Source organism: Trematomus bernacchii, unplaced genomic scaffold, assembly GCF_902827165.1.
Source record: "Trematomus bernacchii unplaced genomic scaffold, fTreBer1.1, whole genome shotgun sequence".
Taxonomy (NCBI): domain Eukaryota; kingdom Metazoa; phylum Chordata; class Actinopteri; order Perciformes; family Nototheniidae; genus Trematomus; species Trematomus bernacchii.
This window is the reverse complement of record NW_022988043.1, coordinates 4,126,867-4,149,956: the sequence shown is the minus strand read 5'-3', so window position 1 is coordinate 4,149,956 and position 23,090 is coordinate 4,126,867. Positions and strand designations below refer to the sequence as shown.

General features: G+C 40.1%; 2 protein-coding genes across 2 annotated transcripts; both read right to left on the bottom strand.

The window, feature by feature from the left end:
• Nucleotides 1-138: 138 nt before the first annotated feature.
• On the bottom strand, nt 139-6,543 carry hpdb (4-hydroxyphenylpyruvate dioxygenase b). The gene is made up of 14 exons (XM_034118084.1): nt 6,469-6,543; nt 6,101-6,127; nt 5,827-5,889; nt 5,407-5,511; nt 5,119-5,161; nt 4,512-4,594; nt 4,316-4,405; nt 4,120-4,223; nt 3,947-4,024; nt 2,295-2,457; nt 2,124-2,195; nt 1,916-2,038; nt 1,081-1,197; nt 139-778 (listed from the first exon to the last, which is right to left on the bottom strand). The coding sequence occupies exons 1-14, from the start codon at nt 6,469-6,471 to the stop codon at nt 668-670; spliced, it is 1,182 nt and encodes a 393-aa protein (XP_033973975.1). The 5' UTR covers nt 6,472-6,543; the 3' UTR covers nt 139-667.
• Nucleotides 6,544-20,662: 14,119 nt separating this feature from the next.
• aplnra (apelin receptor a) lies at nt 20,663-22,703 on the bottom strand. The gene has a single exon (XM_034118723.1). The coding sequence runs from the start codon at nt 22,573-22,575 to the stop codon at nt 21,490-21,492; it is 1,086 nt and encodes a 361-aa protein (XP_033974614.1). The 5' UTR covers nt 22,576-22,703; the 3' UTR covers nt 20,663-21,489.
• Between the last annotated feature and the right edge of the window lie 387 nt (nt 22,704-23,090).

Sequence of the window (23,090 nt, the reverse complement as noted above, 5' to 3'; positions counted from 1 at the left end):
GGAACTTATGAATGCTCTGCAGACATGTGGAGGTACTGCTCAGTAAATAATGATTTATTTAAACCTCCTAATCAGTGCTTGAGTACAGGAGCACTTACAACTTCCTCATTATCTGGTAAAACATTACAAAACACTTCATTTGTTTGTACATCACAGTTTATGAACACATCACAACCACGGTTTCACACATTGCAAATGTTTCCTCTTGCAACATTAAGGGGAAAATGGGCGCTCCTATTATGCATAGCTCTTCTGTTACATTGAAATTACTTTTAAAGTTATTGCCAAAATGATAACAATCTGTAAAATTACTTGTTTTCATTTATGAGAGCTTAATTGTGTTTTGCTTGAGTCAAGCTTATATGGATTTCCTTGTTAACATTTGATAAAAAGAAAGCCTTACATGGTGATAAAGTTACAATTAGTTGATCTTTCATGAAAATCCAGAGAGATTATAATGAAATACTTTTTGACACATGCTTATCACATGTAAAATAAATGTTATTATGTTATCATAATAAAATATGCAAGTCATAAAAACATGCTTTGTTCATTATTGCACAATACTAGTTTAATACTAAAGTACAGGACCCTAAACAAAAAATGGCCTCTCATACTGTAGTAAATAGACATTGAAACTGAAATGTCTACTTTAATACAACTAGGATCAGATGTTCTTTGAAACTCCGTTTGGTGTCAGGATCGTCAGATTTCCTCTTGCATTCTGGTCCGCTTCGATGGCTTCAAACAGAGACTTGAAGTTTCCTGCACCAAAGCCCTGTGGGAAAATCATGTGTTTAAGTTATTGATTAACTAACTTAATGAATCCTGTTTCTAACACAGATAGTGTGCACAAAGAATTAGGGCCACAAGTGAAAAAGGTCTGAGATAAACTTCAGAATTGGCTTAGAAAAATACTTAGTTTAATAAATACCTATGACTTTTAACTCACAAGTCAAATAAAAATGTTTAACCAGTAGGCTGAAAATGTGGTCCTTATCCTATTCCCTAAACATTCTAGAAATATGTGCTATTCTCTTCAGCCTTGTAAAGTTGTTGTTTATCCAGTGGCGCCCTCACCTGGTGGTTGTGTCTCTGAATGACCTCCAAGAACACAGTGGGCCGATCCTGAACTGGCTTGGTGAAGATCTGAAGTAAGTAGCCGTTTTCGTCAAAGTCCACCAAGATCCTCAGCTCCTGATGTGAGTAAGATCACAAGATCACATTGTGAATTGTAATTCATTTATCCATTTTGTTTTGGCAAGGCTGGATAGTGGACACTCACAGCCATGAGTCTATGAAGATGAGAAAACTAAATATGGCCATAGATATTAGAGAAGGCTCAATGACACTTTGCTAATGTCCTACACAGCAAACCTATTATAGTATCAGCCAATCTAAAATCATATTTTTCCTTAACAAGTTTTTCTTAAACAACTAAGATGTATTTCATTTTATGAATGCACTTTGCATCACCAAGCCTTTAGGAATAACATTGTTTCAGCTGTGAAACAAGTATTGTATTACCCTAAAGCAACACATACATAGCTCCCAACATGACCCAGTTATGCAAAACTGCTGCTAAGTACTATTAAACCTTTTATAGAAATAAAGATTTTATTGTTTTCATCTGTCAGCACCATCCAAAATTACATTTAAAGTGTCAACCTTGTGCAAAAGTTTCAATTTGAATGTTTACAAAACAAGGTATTTCCATTTCCTATCTTTGTTGCCCACACCCTGATTACAGTTGTTTATAGATAGTCAGGACTAATTGTTGAATGAGGCTTTTTGACCCCTGACATTCAATCATTTTCAGACATAATATATATAACCATTGCCTGGGCTGGACCAAACATAATATCATAAAGTTCATTCAGTTCTCCAAACTGGTTGAATATAATTGTGTTCTGACCTGCAGGACATCCAGGTCCTCTGAGACTTTGACCTTTGATTGTTTCAGGTTCTCTCTCAGCTGTTTGTAGTACGTGTCTGGCACGAACATAAACTCCATCCCACGCTCCTTTAGGTTACGAATCTGCAAATTGAAATTAATCAGAAAGTTATTGTTGCTTCTTTCGGGATGCATCCACACACAAAGCCAAAGTGTCCTTTAATCTTACCGCAGTGATGATATCTGACGTGTTCATGGCTATATGCTGCACGCCTGGACCTCCATAGTACTCCACATACTCCTGTGAGTGAACATTTGGAGAAATATACAAGTTATTGAATCATTCATGTGCAAGTAAACAGTTTAAGACCACATATTTGCTGAAGTGAGCCAAACATGCCTGGATCTGAGACTTTCTCTTCCCCATGGCAGGCTCGTTGATTGGCATCTTCACAGTCTCCTCGTAGTTCGCCACAACAATGGAGCGCAGGGCGCTGAACTCTGTCTGAAGCTGCTTGTCATCCACTGACCAGAAGCGGTGAAACAGAAGGTTTCTTTGATACCTGATGGGTTAAGAATCAGAGATGAAGAGGTTCAAATATCATTCACTTCTGAACTGTTGCTCAGGTGTTATCTTACCATATGTTGAATAAACAGAGCTGATGCTACTCGGATGTGGAGGGAGTACTCAGATCTGTTAACTAAGTAAATAGTGATACCAAAGTGTAGAAATACTCTTAAACACCCCATTTCAGAATAACATATGTTAAAGTATTGCATTATAATTATTGACTGCTTGTTTGGTTCAACACTTTTCATTGTTACCGATTAAGGAGGATGACTTTAAAAGCTGCTGGGTAACTTGTGAGTCTGATCCTAGAAGACGAAGAAGTAGCATAACATAGAAATAGTCAAGTAAAGTTAAACTTCAAAATTATTCTCAAGTAAACTACTTCAGTATATGTTCTAAGTTAGGGTGCACCGCTGATGCTACTATCATCTTATGATCTGAATGATGTTGCAACTTCACAGTGCGCTACCAAGCAGGAGTTTTGATTTATGAGCGGCTCCATATGATTCTTCACATCTAAAACCCTCCAGTCTGTGTTACACCCCTTGTTATAGGATCAACCAATGAGCACCCTGTTCTTGAGAACTGCCTTTCCCCGCCCCATGCATGCCTATGTAATGGGGTCAAAACAAGATCCAGATGTGGAGAAAATGCAAAGTCATGCTGATGACTGACTCCTGCCCAAAAAGAGTTATGTAAGACACCTCCTCTCATCCGCCCCTCTGAAGAGCCGGTATATTGTTATAATAATAATAATAATAATAATTTGAATTTTTATAGCGCCTTTCAAGAGACCCAAGGACGCTTTACAATGGGAAACAAAACAACAAAATAATAATAATCACATGTGCCACACTGCGTGCTTCTAAAACCTAAACAGATGACTGAACAGGCCTCCTGAGTATCTGTTAGAAGTTACTGCAAGCTCTTTTCTTGATGAAAAGTTAAGAATGACCACCAAAGAGACCCATTACTACCACAAACTGACAAAAAAACAACCCAAAAGGGACATACAATGAGGACAAAAAACATAAAATACTATGCAAAGACACAAAACATCCAAAAAGAGATACCAAAACACTAAATAAAGAGACGCAAAACCTCTATAAAGAAAAGCAAGGCATCCATGGAGAAGCAAATGACCATAACACGCATTTACACCCAAAATGAGAGATACAAAAACATCAAAAAGAGTCCACAACAATGAAAAAGAGATGCAAAAATAGACAAAAACTGAGACACACAATGACCACATAGACCCAAAACAATCACTAGGAGACAGAACAACTGGAAAAGGGACACGATATGATCACAAAGAGATGCAAAACCACTGCAAAGAGATCCCCAAAGATGTCTCTTTTAATCTGTGGCTCTTATTCCTATAAAGGTAAGGGCCCTCTACATGTTAGCACCTAGGGTCCTAATGTCTCATGATCCGCCAATATTTTAAACTGAGCACAAGAAATAGTTGAGTCCATTACCAATCCACCACTGGGACCATCTCATTATCCGGTTGGTTTCCCACAACGTGATCGATGAAGTTCAGTTTTCCACTTGGTCTGCAAAGAAGAATGGAAGCAAAAGCAAATAAACACGCTGTCACTTTGCTGTCAGTCTGACCTCTGTTATCTTTTAAACATTCGTATGCACTCACAGTTTGGCCAGTGAAGGATCCTTGAACATAGAGGGCTGGAAGCCTGGCAGGAACAACCCGGTGTATCCGCTCCTCTCCACAAACGTGTGTGTGGTGTCACCATACTGCAGCAAACAAAAGCAAGAGTATACATCTGGCATTTGTGCTAAATGGAGAGTCATAACTACTGAATGTACATTTGTGTTTAGTGCCTTACCGTTTGGAGCACGGCCAGTCTGACTTTACCATGCTTATCCTCCAGGGTGTAAGGCTCCTTCACGATAATTGCACCTCGCTCTCTGGCTTTCTGTTTATGAGGATGTATGGTAAGTGGAAATATTATAAATTGTAATGTAAGTTAATGATGTGTGAGAATAGAACTGTGAATGCAGGTTTGAAAGAAAACCTGTTACCTGCACAAGGAAGTCACAGTCCTGCACTGTAAATGCAACATCCTTCACTCCATCACCGTGTTTGACTAAATGCTCTCCCATCTCTGAGATAAAGACGAGACAAAAATATTTAATTTAGCCACACACAAGCAACCATTGTTGGCATTTGTTTTTTTTCAACACGAGACATTTACAATTGTAACCCCCCCCCCAAACATTTTTTAAATAATTAATAAATCCTTTGAATGATACAGGCAATAGACATTATTATAGTAAACCAACTAAATGAATAAAAACATTTAAATTATGTAATAGGAAATGTAAAATTGTGTTTTCAAACATTCTGTTAATATTATTATTAATCTCTAACTCTTTAAGTGTCTTGAATCATGATGTCAATGTATGAATTCAAGACTGAATTGACTTTTGCAAATCAATAGTGATTTCAAATATATATTTAACAATTTTATATTTTTGGAAATGTTATCATCCACAAAAAAGATGTTTCTTGTAAATGCCAGATACATTAGAGATGAAAAAAGTTGTGATATATTATAGTCATGTATGTAAGACAATAACTACTTCATCCATGTCCATATTGATTTCTCGGTCTATGATCAGTGCGTACCTTTGTTTCCAGGGTTGAGGGCAGATGAGAACACGTAAACGATCTGTGAAAAACAAAGTGAAGACATTAACTTCTCCCACCTTGTCTAAGTCAGTACAAACGCACCTTTTGAGTCCAATAGCTATTAATTGACCATCTTCACTGCTCAAGAAAACCATCTATTACCATTTCAGTCCTTTTAATTTGAACTCATTTCTATAAAAGTCAAACATCTGCACAAACAGATTATTTTTGTAGATGCAATAAACCATTCTTCTTGCTGATTTCCAGGCACTGCAGATTCTTTACCTTTCCTTGTTTGACTGCATGGGACACCACATCCCGACAGCCTGTCTCCAAACCCTTGTAGGCCAGAGACTCAAATCCCAGCTTGTTACAGTAATACGATGCAGCCTGTTGAAGAAAATGAATTTATTCAACTGATAATCTCTTCTTGTTACAGTGAACTGAAATTGGGCATGTTTGCAACAGGTTCATTTTAAACTCTCTGATAGCACCATCTCCTGGTGAGGAGGCGAGACTCAGTTTGTGCTTTGGGAAATTAAATATGTGGTCTGAGGTTTGACATGCTGTCTCCCCCTCCACCCCTCAGCAGAACCAATAGCCTTGCTGAATGTTTAGTATACCCCTCCATCTGTGAGAAAAGTTGGTCAGAAAAAAAAACAATGTACCCAAAAAACCCTTGGCAGCAGTTATTGATTAACTTACCTGTTTTGCATTTCCAACCCAGAACGTGAGGTGATCAAAGCAGAGGAACTTGCCCTGCTCATGCTAAAGATAAGAACAAATATTTTGTTGTGAAATCGTTAAAACACACAGCGCCGCTAACATTTACATTGGGGGACAAACACATAGATGGAAACCAAACACACACACAACTGATGTTGGTTAAGTGTCATTAAAATCCTGATATCTGTGCAGTGATTCCACTTGCTTAATGGCCTCTGTTCTGCGGTAAAACACATATAAAAAGGAAACTTACCTTTTCGCCTTTATCTGTGTATGTCGTCTATAATGACAAAAGCACATCATAAAGTTATAACAAATGAACAACCCTGCTGAAGTCCAGTGACAAATGTTATTTACCACACAACACAATAATAGCAATAACAAACCTTTTGTATAACACTTTTCCAACAGAGTAACAAAGTGATAAGATGCCAGACACACAATTAAATCATAAACAGTTTAAATGTTTACAACATTTAATTGAAGGAGCTACTAATAGGAAAGAGTGCAATAGGCTAAATGAACCAATTAACCAAAGTTATTGTATACTTTTATTAACAATGTCTCTTTTTCTAGTTATAAAAGAATAGCTATCTGGCTCAACACTGAGAGGTTACTCACCATCTTGCTCCTGTTGACCTGCCCTGACTGTCAGAAGGAAATAAACAATGAAACTCTGAATTTAAAAGCTCAAAAGGACGTTTCTAGATCCACTCCCACCGGTGAGGAGGAGGAGGAAGAGGAGGAAGAGGAGGAGGGGTATCGATGCTTGGTTCACTTTTGCTGTTAAACAATGATTACTTGGGGAACAATGTCAACACAGGTTAAATTAGACCTGCAACTTGATCTGCTTCCCTGCTACCTAGTGCATGCTGAATACATTTTATTATTATTATTTCTGCAAAAGCATACAGAAACAGGGTTCAAACAGGTTTAGAATTACAGCTGTATGTTTTTTACCAGAAGAAGAAGCCGACGTCCATATGTTAGTGTTTAGTGGCGTGGCGAGAGGAGGCTCACTCATGCAGGACTCCCATTGGCTCACTGGCGTTGAGCTGTTTGAACTCCTGAAAATGACCCCATCCCATCAATCCTCCACCACATATATTCTTACAACAATTCTGATTTCTTTCAGTAAAAGAGTGTATAGAAAATGATTCAAAGCTGTCATATTAGCGTTGTAATGATGTGATACATCGAGAATCCGTAATAAGTGGTTGTTTTTGGGACAAGCTGGAAATAAAGGCTTTTGCTATAGGTCCAAAGTGCAGATGGGTTTATTGTGTGCTTTGTTTCACCAAAAAGAAACTCAAATGTCACATGAATCAGGCTTTGATCTGTCCTTTAAAGGTACGCAATCAAACTTTGAGGTCATTACGACTACTGAGTATTTTTTTCTCTTTCTAAGCTTTTTCTGTTGTAAACTGTTTAAAACCCATTTTAGGTACAAATGAAGGTGCATGAAATAATAATAATACATCATTAATCTTGCTCCCAAGAGGGCTTTTACCCTTTTGCAACTGAACAGATTCATAGGAACTAAAAGTAATAATGTTGTCTTAGCGACAACCTGTAAATCAGCTTAAAGATTACTCCAAACTTCTTCATCTACATATACTGTATATAACATGTAGAAACTCAATATATTCCAAAGAATAAAAAAAGACTTGAAGAGAATCTGAATTGCAAAGTGTTGCCAGTATAAATGAAACATATGTAGTCAATTCCTCCAAGGAAAACATGTTGATGAGCAGCCTTACTACATACATAAGTGTTCTCACATTCCAGTAACAGCTCACTAATGAGGAGTCAGAGCCCCCCCCCCCCCCCCTCAGTCCCTGAAGATTTTTGTTTTTCATGCAGTCTCCTGGAGGTTCACTGTAGTCATGGGATGCAACTACACTCATGCAGCCAGTAGAACACAACATGCAGGATAACAAATAATAACATTACAAATGTGGTCTGCTGTGAGTGACATTGGACAAAATTGCATACGTTGCACTTATTTGAAAGTGATGTTTTTTTTTTTTTTTTCAAGATTTGATATTTGAACTGGTATTAAAATAGTTTTCAACCCATGTTGTTTTTGTAACTTCTATTCATACTGTTCCTATATGTTTATTCGTATTTGTATTCATATAAACTCCTGAACTTCCCTACGGGGATCAATAAAGGTGCATCTTATCGTATATTACCTTATCTTAAATCAAATCACCTTAACGATAAATGTACTAAACAATTAGTAGCAAGACACCAACAACATCATTTGATAATGAAATATGGGCTTATGTTATTTGTATGCATCTAGAGCCACTCAATTTGTATTTTAATTTCTGTGGCTTTACTGTTTTATTTAAAGACAACATCTTGGACATTGAGAAACTGTGATTACCTTTTTCTTCACTTTTTTCTGACATTTTATAGTGTGGGGGAAACTTCTGTGTAGCAATGCAGTGGGAGTCATCGACTCATGAAGGAGACACGGGGAGAGCTGGAGCTTTGATGTCAAACACTGATGGTTTATTTAGGAGCTTCGGCCGGAGAATTCACAAATCAAGTCCAAGAGCCAGAGGTTCTGACTTCACGGTAGAGTTGCCACGTCAATTCTGAATAACTCTACCCCAGACCCATGTATTTAGTTCAGAGAGAATAATCCACATTGTGCATAACAAGATAGGATGATAACACCTCTATCAGCTGAAGTCAACAGGCAGGAACAGGGGCACAAAACGCTGAGAGCACAGCAGCCAAGGTTACAGTTGCGTGTGCTCAGTCAGGACATGAACTGATAAACTGGGTCAAAGTCATGGGCCTTGGAAAATATTTCCCTAACAGTTAGCCTCAACTTAATTAATCAATGATTCAAAAGATAATCAGCATTTTAACCAATAAAGAAAATACTCTTTAGTCGCAGCTTTACTCCCCACATTATATTAAAGCATTATCTCATACATCATGCTGCATTACATCAGACTGTAAATCCCCTGGTATCAAGTCTCTCTAAGGACAAACACGGCAGTGGATCAGCTCCTTCCCACGCCAGCACTCCTCACATCATTGTAGTAGCTCAGTCAAAGGGAGCCAAACAGCTCTCAAGACGGAATAGAAATGAGCAAATCATCACCTGAAACAAATCCCAAAATACTGTTGAATGGTAAACAACAGGGGAAACATCAGGAGGCTGCAGGAGGAGAGCAGACCTCTGTCCTGCTGGATGATGAGTGTTTGGAGGACAGTCGTGCAGCAGAGAGGGAAACACAAGCAAAGGTGCAGTCTGTTTTCCAGCAGGTACGTAACCAGATCAGATCACAGGCGGGTGTGAAGAGCAGCATTCTGGAGCTGGTGCAGAGAGTCAAAGACAGAGAAACAGAGAGTGCACAGGTGGATGTCAAACCCGAGGGCACAGACGTCAACGGTGGGGAGAAGAAAGAGATGCTGACGGAGGACAGCAAAGATGAGATGCATGTAAAGGAAGAGAAGCTGTGTGTAATGTTCAAGGAAAAGCTTGAGGCTAGTCAAAAGGATTTAAAGGATGAATTTGAAGTGCAGATTTCTCAGGTGCGTAAAGAAATGCAGGCCTACATGGACCAGGCTCTGAAAGGCTTGGAGAGTCAGATGCAGAGCAGCTGGCAATCCCACAATCTCCAACATGACAAGGAGAAGCAAGAGAGCAAAGGTCCAGACAAGAAACAGAAGCCTTCAGCAGCTCCTACTCTGGCGTCCAGGAGAGGAAGAGTCCTGACTCGGACCATGACCACCATCATCCCTAAGACGTGTCCCCCTGTCATCATTGGCCCACGCGCCAAATCAGAGACACTGGGCTACTCCAAGCGGGAAAGCTCTCACGTCGTGCTGAGGGATCCAGGCTTCTCCCTACCAGGAAACAAGCCCTGCCAGAGCCGCAAGCCGCTACCTCCAGTCTGCCCTCTTCTGCATCAGCACAAAAAGCCGGTCCGGCCAAAAGATAAAACAGGAAACTGACTCGACTTCTCGGAACACAAAGGAGATGTTGACAGTTTATGCAACTGCCCTGATTACAAAGCAGGGACAGAAGCATTCAGGTCAAAATGTCAACCTTGTTGTGTTCATTTTTGCTCTGTCACTGTTATTGCTTATTGTACCTGACAGCTGTTACTGTCCAGTAGAGCTGCAACTATTAGCCATTCTGTTAAATTAGGTGAATCATTAAAGTAATTATGTATGCAAACATGGCAGAACATGCTGCTTTCAAGCCTCTAACTTTTGGAGATCTCCAGCTTTTATCTTTTTTACATCATAGAAAATTGATTACTTTGGATTTCAGACTGAACAAAAAGTCACAAGGTCATTATCCTCTACTTTCATAAATGATATACTAAAAAACAAATTGAGACAAAAGTCAAGTTGCAGCACTACTGTCCAGTTGATGATTTGCTGAAGGGTCTTTGCTAGTGTGAGAATGATGTAGAAATAAAAAGTGTGTTTGGAAATTGCAATTATAACAACACATAATAAAGTTGTGAGAGTTTGAAAAAAGATTTCCATTTTACTTTAACACAATCAATGAATTTTGTGTGAAATGATTAAGCCTTTTCAAAAAAGGAGGAGTTTTGGTATTCCCCAGGCATCAACAAACCCAAATATCTTGATGGTCAGTCCAGGCTCTGTCAATGAGCTTTAGATTAATACAAAATGACTAAAAGATATTGCTTAACCCTCCTGTTATCCTCAGATTTACTTTACACCCTTTATCCTCTGGGGTCAATTTGACCCCAGTAGTTTAAAACTCAAGACAATGATCATATTCCAAATGTTAACCAACATGTATGTCTCTGGTGCTTTAGGTATCTTAGTTGACTACCTAAATAACCATTTAAATAAAACATTACCCCAACCTTCCCCCCACAGACCCCTTTATACATCCAGAGTTCCTATTATGTGACTATCGAAAAATATATACATCACCATAAAATCTCACTGACTGAAATAAAATGTTAAAGTAAGATCTTTTTGATGTTGTTAAAGGACCAATAACTAAAGCAGAGGGTAGTTTTGTTTTACAATGATACATTTGCATGTAATAGTCACCTCAATATCATCCTACACAATCAACACAAATATGTGTAAAATGTTGACATTGATTGTTATATGTTTTATACTACTAAAACAGCCTGGGGTCAAATTGACCCCAAGGAACACCGTTGCGTACAAAGTGCGTACAGGACATTTAAATTAGGAAAAGTCATGAAATACTAAGCAAAAAAAATAATGTGAACCATTTTTTTTAGATACATTAAACATTGAATGGGGTCAAATTGACCCCAAGGATAACAGGAGGGTTAAATGTGTTAAATTTGCGAATGTGAACTCACATGAGTTCTTTATGTACTCTATGAGGAGTAACCAAGCATGCATCACATTTGTGATGAGAGCTTTTTCTTTAGTACACTGTGTGACATGTCCCTTTACCCCTGAGGAATACAAATAATGTGGATCCTGTACAATCTGACCAACAGGTGGCAGCAGTTCCTTTATTTAGAATCACACCAATCCCATTTTAATTAATACAACTTCTGTCGCACTTTCTCTACGGGGAATGTTGAGCAAATTCCCCGCAGAGACTTGGGTAACGTTGAGCAACATGAAACGATCATTTGAATCTAATTTGTGTTTTTGCAGTAATTTAAAAAATAGAAATACGTGCAACTCTGAACAATAACAACCAAAGACTCTTTTCATTGAAATACCCAAATCGTCATATGTCAGTGAGTGAAGAGTACCTGACCCACGAAGTCCCAATTTGGAGATAAGAGACCAGTTATAAGGTGAAGTAACCTCCACCATCACTATGTTGTGCAGCGCACTGCTGCCCGCCAGTGGCTGAACACCACAGGTCTGCAGCTGCACGCATCATCTACAGAGGAAACACATGAGTAACTTTAATGAACAGATGAACCAAGAGTGCAAAATGAAATACTAACTACATTTTGACTTAGAGGTGACCTCCTTATGACTGATTCAAGATACAATCATCTGTTTTCCTTAGTTTAAAAAAAATGTTTTGCTGTTTCTAAATGGCCCCTGGTAGGTATTTACCCTAACAATATGAAGGCTTATAACTTGATACAGACTAACTCATTTTAGATGCTTTCATATATTTCCATTTCTTTCCTGCAAAAATCCGCCATTTTCTAGCTCCTGGTGAGTGACATAAGAGGTGAACGAATTGTTGGGCCTGCACATTGTTTATGGGGTGTAACTTGTGCAAGATAGGTGATCTGTAGTTTACCTCTGATATGTACTGAGGGAGCACCTGAGTGCACAGCAGCTGAACTGGCACCGGGCTCAGCCAGTGACAGGAGATGCATTTAGCCCTGAAGCAGCCACGGGAGCGGTGTGCCTCGAGGCAGGCCCTCCACAATGGACGGGATAGAGAAGGATGTGAAGAGGATCTTTGTGTCTTAGGGACGATGGTGGTGGGCCCTGAGCGGCCATATCCGGAGGGGACGAGAGCCCAGCACATTCAGGTCTGGCCAAGCCGTGAGGTCCTCGGAAGCAGCATCTCTCGCCTAACGATATCCACCAGCAGCAGACTGATTACTATGCAGCATGTAGACAGACATAGATAGATTAGATAGATACATAGATAGATACATAGAAAGAGATAGATAGATAGATACATAAAGATTTTTATTTTATTTAACCTTTATTTAACCAGATGAAAACATTGAGACAAAATCTCATTTACAATGCTGACCTGGCCAAGAAGGCAGCAACGTTACACACATAACACTGACATATAAAATACAGAAAACACAACTAAGTAAACAAAAAGACGAAAAGCAGTCACTACATTGTGCACATTTGGGAGATACATGTACATAGATTCATAGATACATATAGGCATAGACAGGCATACACACACACACACACACACACACACACACACACACACACACACACACACACACACACACACACAATGTAACAGATGTGCCACATATGCGAATAGTTAACCCCAGTCTTTACAGTGCAATGCACGGATACTGAACGTACAGGTCCCGTGTGGCTAGCCACCATTTCACAATGGAGTAACTTTTCTTTATTTAATGTAAATAAGGTGCTAAAGAGTGCATTAAAACCTTCATAATAAACAAAAAGCTTGTTTAAATACATGTAAGGGGAAAAAAGCTTCTAAACCGATAATAGTTCACACTTTAACAGCTTTGATTTGCCATTCATTCTTTTCCTGGCAGTCACGGTTTATGAACCTTTACAATGTTGGAGTGATCGCTAGATGGAAGAAGTCATGTTCAAATGGCAATAGACAATATTTTTGCTTTATTACTAGGCCTATATCCAATATATGTTTATTGCACAATGTAAAGGTTAAAGAGCATAGAAGTATCACAGTATACCGAAGAACATTAAGAAAATAGGTAACGCAACAGAACAGCTAGCAGTAGCTGTCCATAGGTATCAGAACAACAGGAGTAATGCTTTCATGCAAAAGAGCCCCAAAAACAGAGGAGGGAAAGTGATAAAAACTGTCTCCACTAGATCACACAGATCAGTAAGTAACAAACCTGACTCCTTAGAAATACTACCAGGTGTTTTACTCTGCCTGGCACTGATTTGGGGGTTTCTTTTTAGCCAAGCTGCTAGCGGTCATGATGCTTACAATGTCAAAAAGAATGAAGATCATAATCAATGTGTCTATTTTCTTTGGAAACAAATGCAGTGTTTCATGTGTTGTTGGGCGGAAAAGGAACCCAACAGTGGCACCAACAATAATACCAAACGCTAGGGGGTAACATTCAAAAAGTTATCCATTTCAGCTTAAATGTTGCATAAACTCTAACCAGAGCAGCTGTTGCATCTAATAAACCGAGTAGAATATCTCATTAACTGTCATATAACCCTTGTGTCAATCCCTGGGCCAAGTTAGTTTACTTAAGAAGTTAGGATAATAAGTCAGTTAATTTGAATTATGGGTCTTTAATATTCATTTAATCTGATAAAAAGTATTAATGTTCCTTTCTTAACTGGTCCCTGGCCTCCTTTCGTTTTGCAAAAGTGGTCCACGGGCAAAGCAAGTTGAGTATCCTTGATGGACTGTACAGTATATCCTCTTATATATTTTCTCAGCTGACTAAAATCCTCTCAGCCACCCAATCAGATGTGGTTAGTGCCGGGTGGAGTGGACATGACCCTGAACAACAGGGAATAACAATGACAGGGAGGCGACGTTGGGGGAGATCCATTTGAAAGCCTGATTTCCTAATAGCCTTTTGAAACGTGCCAAAAGATAACAACATTACCATGAAAACACTGATCTCATGTAAATGCTGTATTTTTCTAAGCCGTTGTTCTCAAGGTCTGAACAATTACAGCGAGAGGCCACATCCAGGTTAAACAAGACGGATTACTGAGACAAGCTGATTTCAATAGTGACTCTAGGGCAGACATGGTAGCAATTTACAGCCATTTTTTATGGTGGAGAAGTCAGGGAGAGAAACTGAAGCGTCGGTGTGTATTGGATACTCAAGTGGCCACTTTTGTGAGTCATGATTAGACATGTAATACCCCATTAATTGTGAGACCTTATTGATAAGATTTGAGGTGATTTGGCTCTGTTTTCGAGGTCTGTGGAATGCCATTGATCACTATCATCACAGACTCAGGCTAATGGGAGGGAATATCGGTAGAAATGTTGCTGTGAATGCAGTTTTAATTTACATCCAGAAGCACAATCTGCAAACAGATTGATACGTTCTGTAAAATTATGGAAAACTGAAAAGAAACGTTTTTGAAATTAGTGAATATTCCCACTTTGTGCGACCTTCCCTTTTACTCCAAAGGATGTTTTTATTTTAGCAGGAATAAATCTGCAGATTACTTTCTTCATCAATGGTGTGCTTTATGAAAATACTGAACAAAAGTCCATAACAGTTTCCCAAAGTCCAAGGTAAAGCAGCTAATTTGGGGTACTTGTTTTACAAATGACCTAAAAAGTGTTGCAGATACAAATTTCTAAAAGTTATTTAATTGAATGAACAACTAATTTGCGTAAGTCATTTTGGATAAATATAGAATACCATTTCTTATGCCATTGCGTTTCATAGCTGTTTTCCAGAATTTCTAAAGCGTCACTGTCATCTTTCGATAATTAAAATGTAATTATACAGGAAAAGGGGTTTATTTTTCAGAGGATGCCAGCATTTGGGAGGGGCGGCATCAGGAAGACAATACAGACTGAAAAAAGAAATGATGCATGTTCAAAGTGTTTACACTGTAAACCAGCAGTGTATGGCATTAGTGGCGTGGTGAGGAAACTGCTGCTTTCCAAGTTTCTGTCAGGTTGGACTGATTTGTTTTTGTGGATCAGAGGATCGGCTGTCTAGACTGTTGCTATAGGCTCATACTCAGACTCTTTATGTTATTAACTGTACAGTGTGAGCCTTAATCCTCTCTACAGTTTCTCATCACAAAGCTGTCAATCCATGGCTTAAAAGACGGTTACTAAACCCTACCTGTTCTTCTATGTTCATATGCAACGGAGAACGAAATGGATTTGTAAAGAAATTGGCATGTTTACAGTATCAGCATCAGTATCAGAATAGTATCAGTATGCTACTTCTTAAATACCCAAAGCTATGTTTTATCAACCTAAACGGGAGAGCAAACACTGTACTCACAGGATGTGGACTCAAATCAAGAGTTTAATGACTTAAAGGTGGGGTAGGTAAGTGTGAGAAACCGGCTCGAGATACACTTTTTGTTATATTCCATGGAATGCTCTTAACATCCCGATAGCAATGAATATCTTAAGTGCTTTGACAAAAAATCCATAAAAAAATGTCATCTGTGGAAGCCGTAGTACTGTAAAAAGCACAACCAATCATTTTAGCCGGCCCGGCTAAAATAACTGGATGGCCTACCTGCCTGTCAGCCTTCCATCTGTGCACAAACTTATCTCGTGCCCTCATTGGTCATGATGTGCGCTGTAAGTGATGAAAGTAGGGGATGTTGACTTATCAGGCGCCCACAGCTCACAGCCAAAGTGCGAGCGAGCCTCCAAACGAGCAAGAGAGAGAGAGAGAGGGCGCGCATCGGTACCGCGGATTGTTGTTGGATTGAGGCTGATAACTACAGCTCAGTGAGGTAAAGGACTCTGAGTGTTTCGATAGTTCACTTTAGTCTAAGTTATCTCAGTGGGTCTCAAACGGTTTGGTCACAATTTATGTAAACAAATCTTTCCAAGGCACACCTTTATAATTATTAGGATAAATAACAACAGGTTTGAAATCATTCCAATGCATACTATAGGACAGTAAACCAAAAATATCGTTTAAAACTGGAGATATGAAAAAAAATGCATAAATAAATGTTAACTAGGTAAAATAAGATATGAATGAACAACAAAAAATAAAATATGTTACATTTATTTGTTATTGGCTATGTTCACATACTTATTTGATTATTAAAATGTAAACCGATCTTTTTCATACGGGTGTTTTAGAGTTGTACCCCCTAGATCTAGTCTCTAGTAATTCTGCTCAAAGTGCACCAGATTGAAGCATTTTACTTTAAAATGTTAAAACAAATCCCCCCTAGAGGATGTGACGTCCACCCCCCAATTAAAACATGTTCATACAATAATTAATACATTTGAAACCTTCTTTATGTATACAACCAACATGTCAATACGTTTCAGTTGTTGTAGTGTATTGGTCTTTTGTAGAGATTTTTCATTTATTCTTTATATATTCTATTGTGTATTGCTTGGAGGGGGGGGGGCACCAAATCATAATCTCGCCTAGGGCACCAACATGTCTAGGGCCGGCCCTGCCTCCCTAATACGTGAACAGTTTTCAAGAAAAATAACCAAAACAATTAAATATTTGACATCACATTGTGTTCATGAAAGACTCCCATTGCTTATAGGAAGAAAGCCGATTGAGAAGATGTGTCTTTAGGGCCTTTAACGAAATATCAATGATACCCATGTCTTTATAAGCAAAATTATAATGCCTTTAACCTTCTTATAGTACTGCATAACCATAATTATAAGCACTCATAGGCATTATACTGTATATGCCTTATAAACATAATGATAACACATTTTAAAGCGACAACTTCTAAGGTCAAATATAGTAATACTTCATAACTCCTGCATATTATTTTGCATGGATTATAGTTTATTTTAGTTCCCATTGTTGTAATACATTATAATCCTTGTCATAATGCATTATATTAGCTGTTATAATGTTTTGTGACAGTATTTTTTTATGGTCATTGGATGCTTTAGTGAAGTAAGTAATCCAAGAAAGAGGTGAGACAAACACAACACACGCACCCTTCATGTAAAACACACACACACACACACACACACACACACACACACACACACACACACACACACACCCACACACACACACACACACACACACACACACACACACACACACACACAACACACACACACACACACACACACACACACAGGAACAAATGGAGCCCAAGCTCTCTTGGGCTCCTTTTGCTCCCTTTGTGATCCAGATTCACAGGTGAGATGAACAAGCAGGCAGGGAGAGGGACACCCACAGGTCCTTTTGATCTTGCAAAGGTTTTGGGTTGTGCTTCCACCCCATTCGACGCCCCTTCACCCCCCCTACATCTTCCCGTACTAACTCTGCTCTGTGTTAAACCAAATAATGGTTGGATTGTAAGGAGAGATACTCTACCTAACTACCGCTTTTTTGATACACCCCGAGATAATGCTGTTAGTGTTAGGAGTGTGTGTGTGTGTGTGTGTGTGTGTGTGTGTGTGTGTGTGTGTGTGTGTGTGTGTGTGTGTGTGTGTGTGTGTGTGTGTGTGTGTGTGTGTGTGTGTGTGTGTGTGTGTGTGTGTGTGTGTGTGTGTGTGTGTGTGTGTGTGTGTGTGTGTGTGTGTGCGCAGGCGTTTGTATGTGTTATGGTTGAGTAACAGGTGGACGAAAGCTACAGAGAAAGTAGGGTTAGCGTTGACAGCGCACAGAATGTGTCATATGTCTGTTTACAAGTGCATATGGACACACACACACACACACACACACACACACACACACACACACACACACACACACACACACACACACACACAGACACACACACTGCGGAGTACATTTGTTGCTGCTTGGGTGGGATGGAACAGCAGGGAGATCTGAGGGGAGGCGAGCAGTTGTGTTTTGGTTCAGATGTCCCATTTGGGTGTGGCAGCTCACACTGACGACAACACTGGGAGCGAGCACCTGCGTCTGCTGCTTTAATGTGTTTCACTAAGACTAGTCATGCAGAGTGATGGCGCAACCAGTTAAATAAGTCTGGATATATTCTATACTTTACTTATAATCTACAAATCTACACACAAAATATAATGGATCATATGTTTTGTTCGTAGAAAAAAAGCCTGATAAAGCTTTGTTGACATAGGCAGCACATTCTGTTCATGGTGGACGACTCTCAAGTTATTAAAACAAATCAGAGAGCCACTCTAGATGAGTTCCAATTGACCTGTTTTTATGGGCATTTACATTTCCGTGTGGAAATGCTGAAATTCTAAGAAATGTTGAACTTTCGCAAAGAGCTTTGTACACTTGGCTGAGGTTGAAAAGATTACATTTTACGATCAGTTTTGGATGGAAACCTGCCTACTGTACACTAGCTGACATGCTTCTTTATTAACTTGAACATGTGCAATATAGTTTCATTTTAATCAAAACCATACACAGTTGTTATATTCACTATAAAAACAAATTCCCTACAAATGCACTATTCACTCCTTTATGAGTTGTGTTTTCTAAAAGCTACAGTGCACAGACTTTAAGGAAATTATTTTGATAATTAAAAATAATACATAGTTGAGACCAGTTCTTACAGATTCAATATTTAGCAGCACAGCTCTTGACAACAGCAACATTATTGAATATGTTAACCATTACAAAAAGTATTTACAAGTGTGGTTGCAAACACAGTATAAACGTATAAGATGTCCAACAAGATAAGAGAGTGTAACTTCACTTTTTTTTGGAGCTTGTTCCATTTGTATGCTGCAATGTATTTGTCACAAAACAAAGAGTCACAGCCAAGTTTTAAATGCTGTGTTCATGTTCTGCTCTGTTAATGAGAAAAATAATAATATTTTTTAAGGGGCACAATGGGTTGAACATGGTTGAACTCCCTCTAAGAATACTTTAAAAGAACTGTAAAAACACACACACCCAAACATCCATACACGCAAACAGGTCACACAGGCCACACACGATCACCACCAACATTTATATGCGTTCAGATGCCTTCACAACTGTTGTTTTTGTGCTGGCGGTCTCCCCCGTGCACCCCCGGTGCTTTGCTCAGCTGGTATTCTGGGTGAGTTATCCCAAAGTGGACTTCGCTGGCTAACAGCATGAGACAAGCTGTCAGCCCAACTCATCTCAATAACAACAACAAGTCTGTCCAGTGTTGCATGCATGATTGACTCCACCCTGATTTCACTCACTGGTATGTTTAAAGATGAACCAGATGCTTTTTGGTCCTTATAATGGTGCTGTTAAAGAATGTGTTATGGACTGTCCACTTATAAATCCTTCCAAATGGCACCTGATTCCACTTTGAAGAATAACGGTGTGTGTTTATGCAATCGTGAGTCTGTCTTTGTGTGATGTACAAACTTAGGCCTCCGCACACATCCATCACAGTGACCATCGTGTGATCTGCTGTCAAATATGCTGCGTTTTGCAAGGATGGACAATAAGTAACATATGATCTCTTACACACAAAGACCAGATGAATAATGCATCTTCAGGTTCTCACTGTTTCACACATGTTGTTACTTTAAAACATGATGACAGATGAACTCGTCTATAGCTTTGGCTTTTTTTCCCCAAACTTCCTCACCTCGTTCACTATTTTTCCTCTTTTATTTTCTGTTGAGGCATCTGCAGTCAAATGCTCATCCCCCATCACCCCCACCTCCGCTTCCCAGCCCCGCCCGCACCCTCACCACCGCTCTAACTGCGACCACTTGTCAGTGGGGACAAATATTGACTTGTTCGTTGGACTAACTTCTGCCAAGATTAGAGCCCCACTTCCCCCCGCCACCGCCATTTCTAAACGGTGATTACGTCCAACAGAGCTCATTACTGTCAAATCAAAGGATCCCTCAGAAGAGTCACTCATTGGTAATGACCCTATTATTCAGTGAACATGTGTGGTTTTGGTTGGCTTTACCTCCTGTGGATAAAGAGTCTTTTTGTGACATTGTTTTACATGAAAGTACTTTAAAGTGGAGTTGACTAAAACACATCCCTCAAAATATGTTGTGCCTCCTCCTCCTACTTGTTACACATAAAAACACTTTCAAATTCAAAAACCTTTGATTGTTACCCACAAGACTGTGTCATCAAATAGTTAAAGTGCCACAGTTGATTCACATCTGAGTATCGAATACACATCTCAGGATGAAAATCACTTTGCCTAATCCGGTTACAGTCTGGATACTGGCTGTGAATCAATAGAGATTAGAGATCTATTAGTCTGAAGGTGTAAACCAAATGCAAAGGCATTCATAACAAAGCTTTAACGCTCTGGAGATACTTAACACTGAAATAACAGGATGGTGTAATGAAACTGATGGGAAACCACAGGATTTTAAATTAAAAAAAGAACCCGTTTTGTACAATTATTGACTTTAGTATTACTGTAAAACGTTCTCCTCTCCACATTTAAAATGACCTTTTTAAAATGTCAACAAATGAAGAACTTTTGTTTCCACACACTCAATGAGTCTGAGAGATCTGGTTCATAGAACACATTTTTATTACAGTAGTTAGTTACAGTGATGTCGAAAAATAAAACATATACATCAAACTGGATTTCATTTATTTACAGAGTTCCTTTGTCCCCTTTTAGTGCTGTGACTACACTGCGAAACCCCTCCACCCACCCCGCCCCGTTCCTGTTCCCCAACAACATTTGTCAACTGCCATCTGCCTGTCTGCCCCCCGTCTCCTCTCAACAAACTATATAATTAAGCCGAAACACCTTCTCTCCTCTTACACCCCCCCTCCCTCCTGCAGACTTCTACCTTCACAAACAACAAGAGGACACTGCTCTGTTTGATTTCCCTGCTCACACGTCTTTTTTAACAAGTGCTTCTAAAACAAAACAGCAATAGATCTGAACAAGAAAGAAAATGCTATGGTATGAAAATACTGTACAGCTTTATGTTTCATCCAGTGTAAACAGGTTTTAAATTGATATACAGTTCCCAACAACAGTGTGTGTTTCTAAAATCATAACTATGCCCTCTTTTCATGATAGAAATTAGAACTTTTACAGAGCAGGACAAAACAAAAAATGTTGTTCTTTTTTCTCTGAGAACTTGAGGAACAAAGCAGCGAAGGAGCGCAGCCCGCTGGCCCCGGCTTCATGTCCACACGACATACAGAGCCTCCACATCTCTGGCTGTAGAATAGGAGGAACATATTATGGATTTCATGACTGTGAGCGGTGAAAGTTCATCATCTCAGCTTCCCAGCTTTAAACAACGGACACGTAAAGTGTTTTTTTCAACAAGTGTTCCAGTGGTTGGAGCCCTGCTCCACCTTTCTTTTTCCCCCTCTACACCTTGGTGGCCAGAGACTGAATCTCTGACTTCAGAGTCTGGGCGCTGAGCGTAGAGGACATGGAGCTCATGTGGCCATGCATAGCCTTCTTCAGGTTGAACAGGCACAGACACTGAGAACGAAAGCGCAGGTCAAAGAAGGCGTACAGGAAGGGGTTGAGGCAGCTGTTGACGTAGGCCAGGCAGGTGGCGTAGGGATGAGCGAGCAGCAGGAAGCGCAGGAAGCCACAGGAGCTGGGAGCCAGGTTCAGGTAGGAGAGGGCGTCCATGCTCTTCAGCACGTGGAAGGGAGTCCAGCAGAAGGCAAACACCACCACCAGTGTGGTGATAATCTTCAGCAGCCTCTTCTTCTTCTGGTCCTCCTTGCGCAGGTTGTTGAAGTGGCGTGTGACGGTGCAGCCGATGAAGCAGTAGAAGATGGTCATGGCCAAAAAGGGTAGGAGAAAACCCAGAGCAGAGGAGGAGAGACTGAGCCCGGCGATCCACAGGTAGTCGTGCCTCTGGTTCATGGTCACCAGGCTGAAGTCCATGGCGCACGTGGTCCTGTTGCTGCTCAGGTCGTTCACAGTGGTGCGGAAGAGCAGTGTGGGCACGGCCAGCACGCCGGACAGGAACCAAATGGCCCCCAAGGACGCCAGCATAGTCCCTCGAGAGCGCAGCCTGCTGCTGGACAGGGAGTGCACGATGGCCAGGTATCGGTCAAAGCTCAGGCAGGTGAGGCAGAAGACGCTGGCGTACATGTTGACCAGAACAACATAGCTGCTGATTTTGCACAGAGCCACACCAAAGGGCCAGTGGTAGCCCAGCGCAGTGTACACGGCCCAGAGAGGCAAGGTGATAACAAAGGTGAGGTCAGCGATGGCCAGGTTTCCTATGTAGACATCTGCAGCACGCCGCTTAGACTTGGTTCTCCAGACAGTGAAGATGACCACGCCGTTACCTGACAGGCCCAGGATGAAGATGAGCATGTAGAGCACCGGGATGAGGGAGTAAGATGGCTCCCACTCTGAGAAGTCACAGGCAGTCTCATTGTCATCATAATAGTCATAATTGTCAACATATTCCGCAGTGGTGATCTCCATGCTGGAAGAAAAAATCCTTTGTTTTCAGAAAATAAAAACGTAGAGTCCAGTAAAGTTCCAAAGTTCTTTGAGGTGAATCAAAACTCAGAGGATCACCGAGGAGCCGCAGAGCTGCTGCTGGAGGAGACTGAGTGAGAGAGTGAGTGACTGCTGGCTGCTGTCTGCCTTTTTAAACTCGGCCCTCCACACCCCTGGTTCCCTCCCAGGACGACCCCCCTCCTTCTCCCCTAGTAAAACATCTCTCAGTCAGCCCTCCCCCTCCTCCACCTCTTCTGGAGCCCCGATACGCTCCCCTGACCAAACCTTCATTACAAATGTTTTTATAGTATGCAAAATTACTAATAATCATATTTGAGGAATTTGCACGCTAAGCCAAATACATGACCCGATTAAATAAATACAAATTCGCAAAATCATGAACGTGTCGATCCCACCTGAGGTCTGGTCGAAGGGAAATCAATCGACAAATCGATCAATCGATCATCAGTTAATCAATATAATCAGTCATTTAAGTT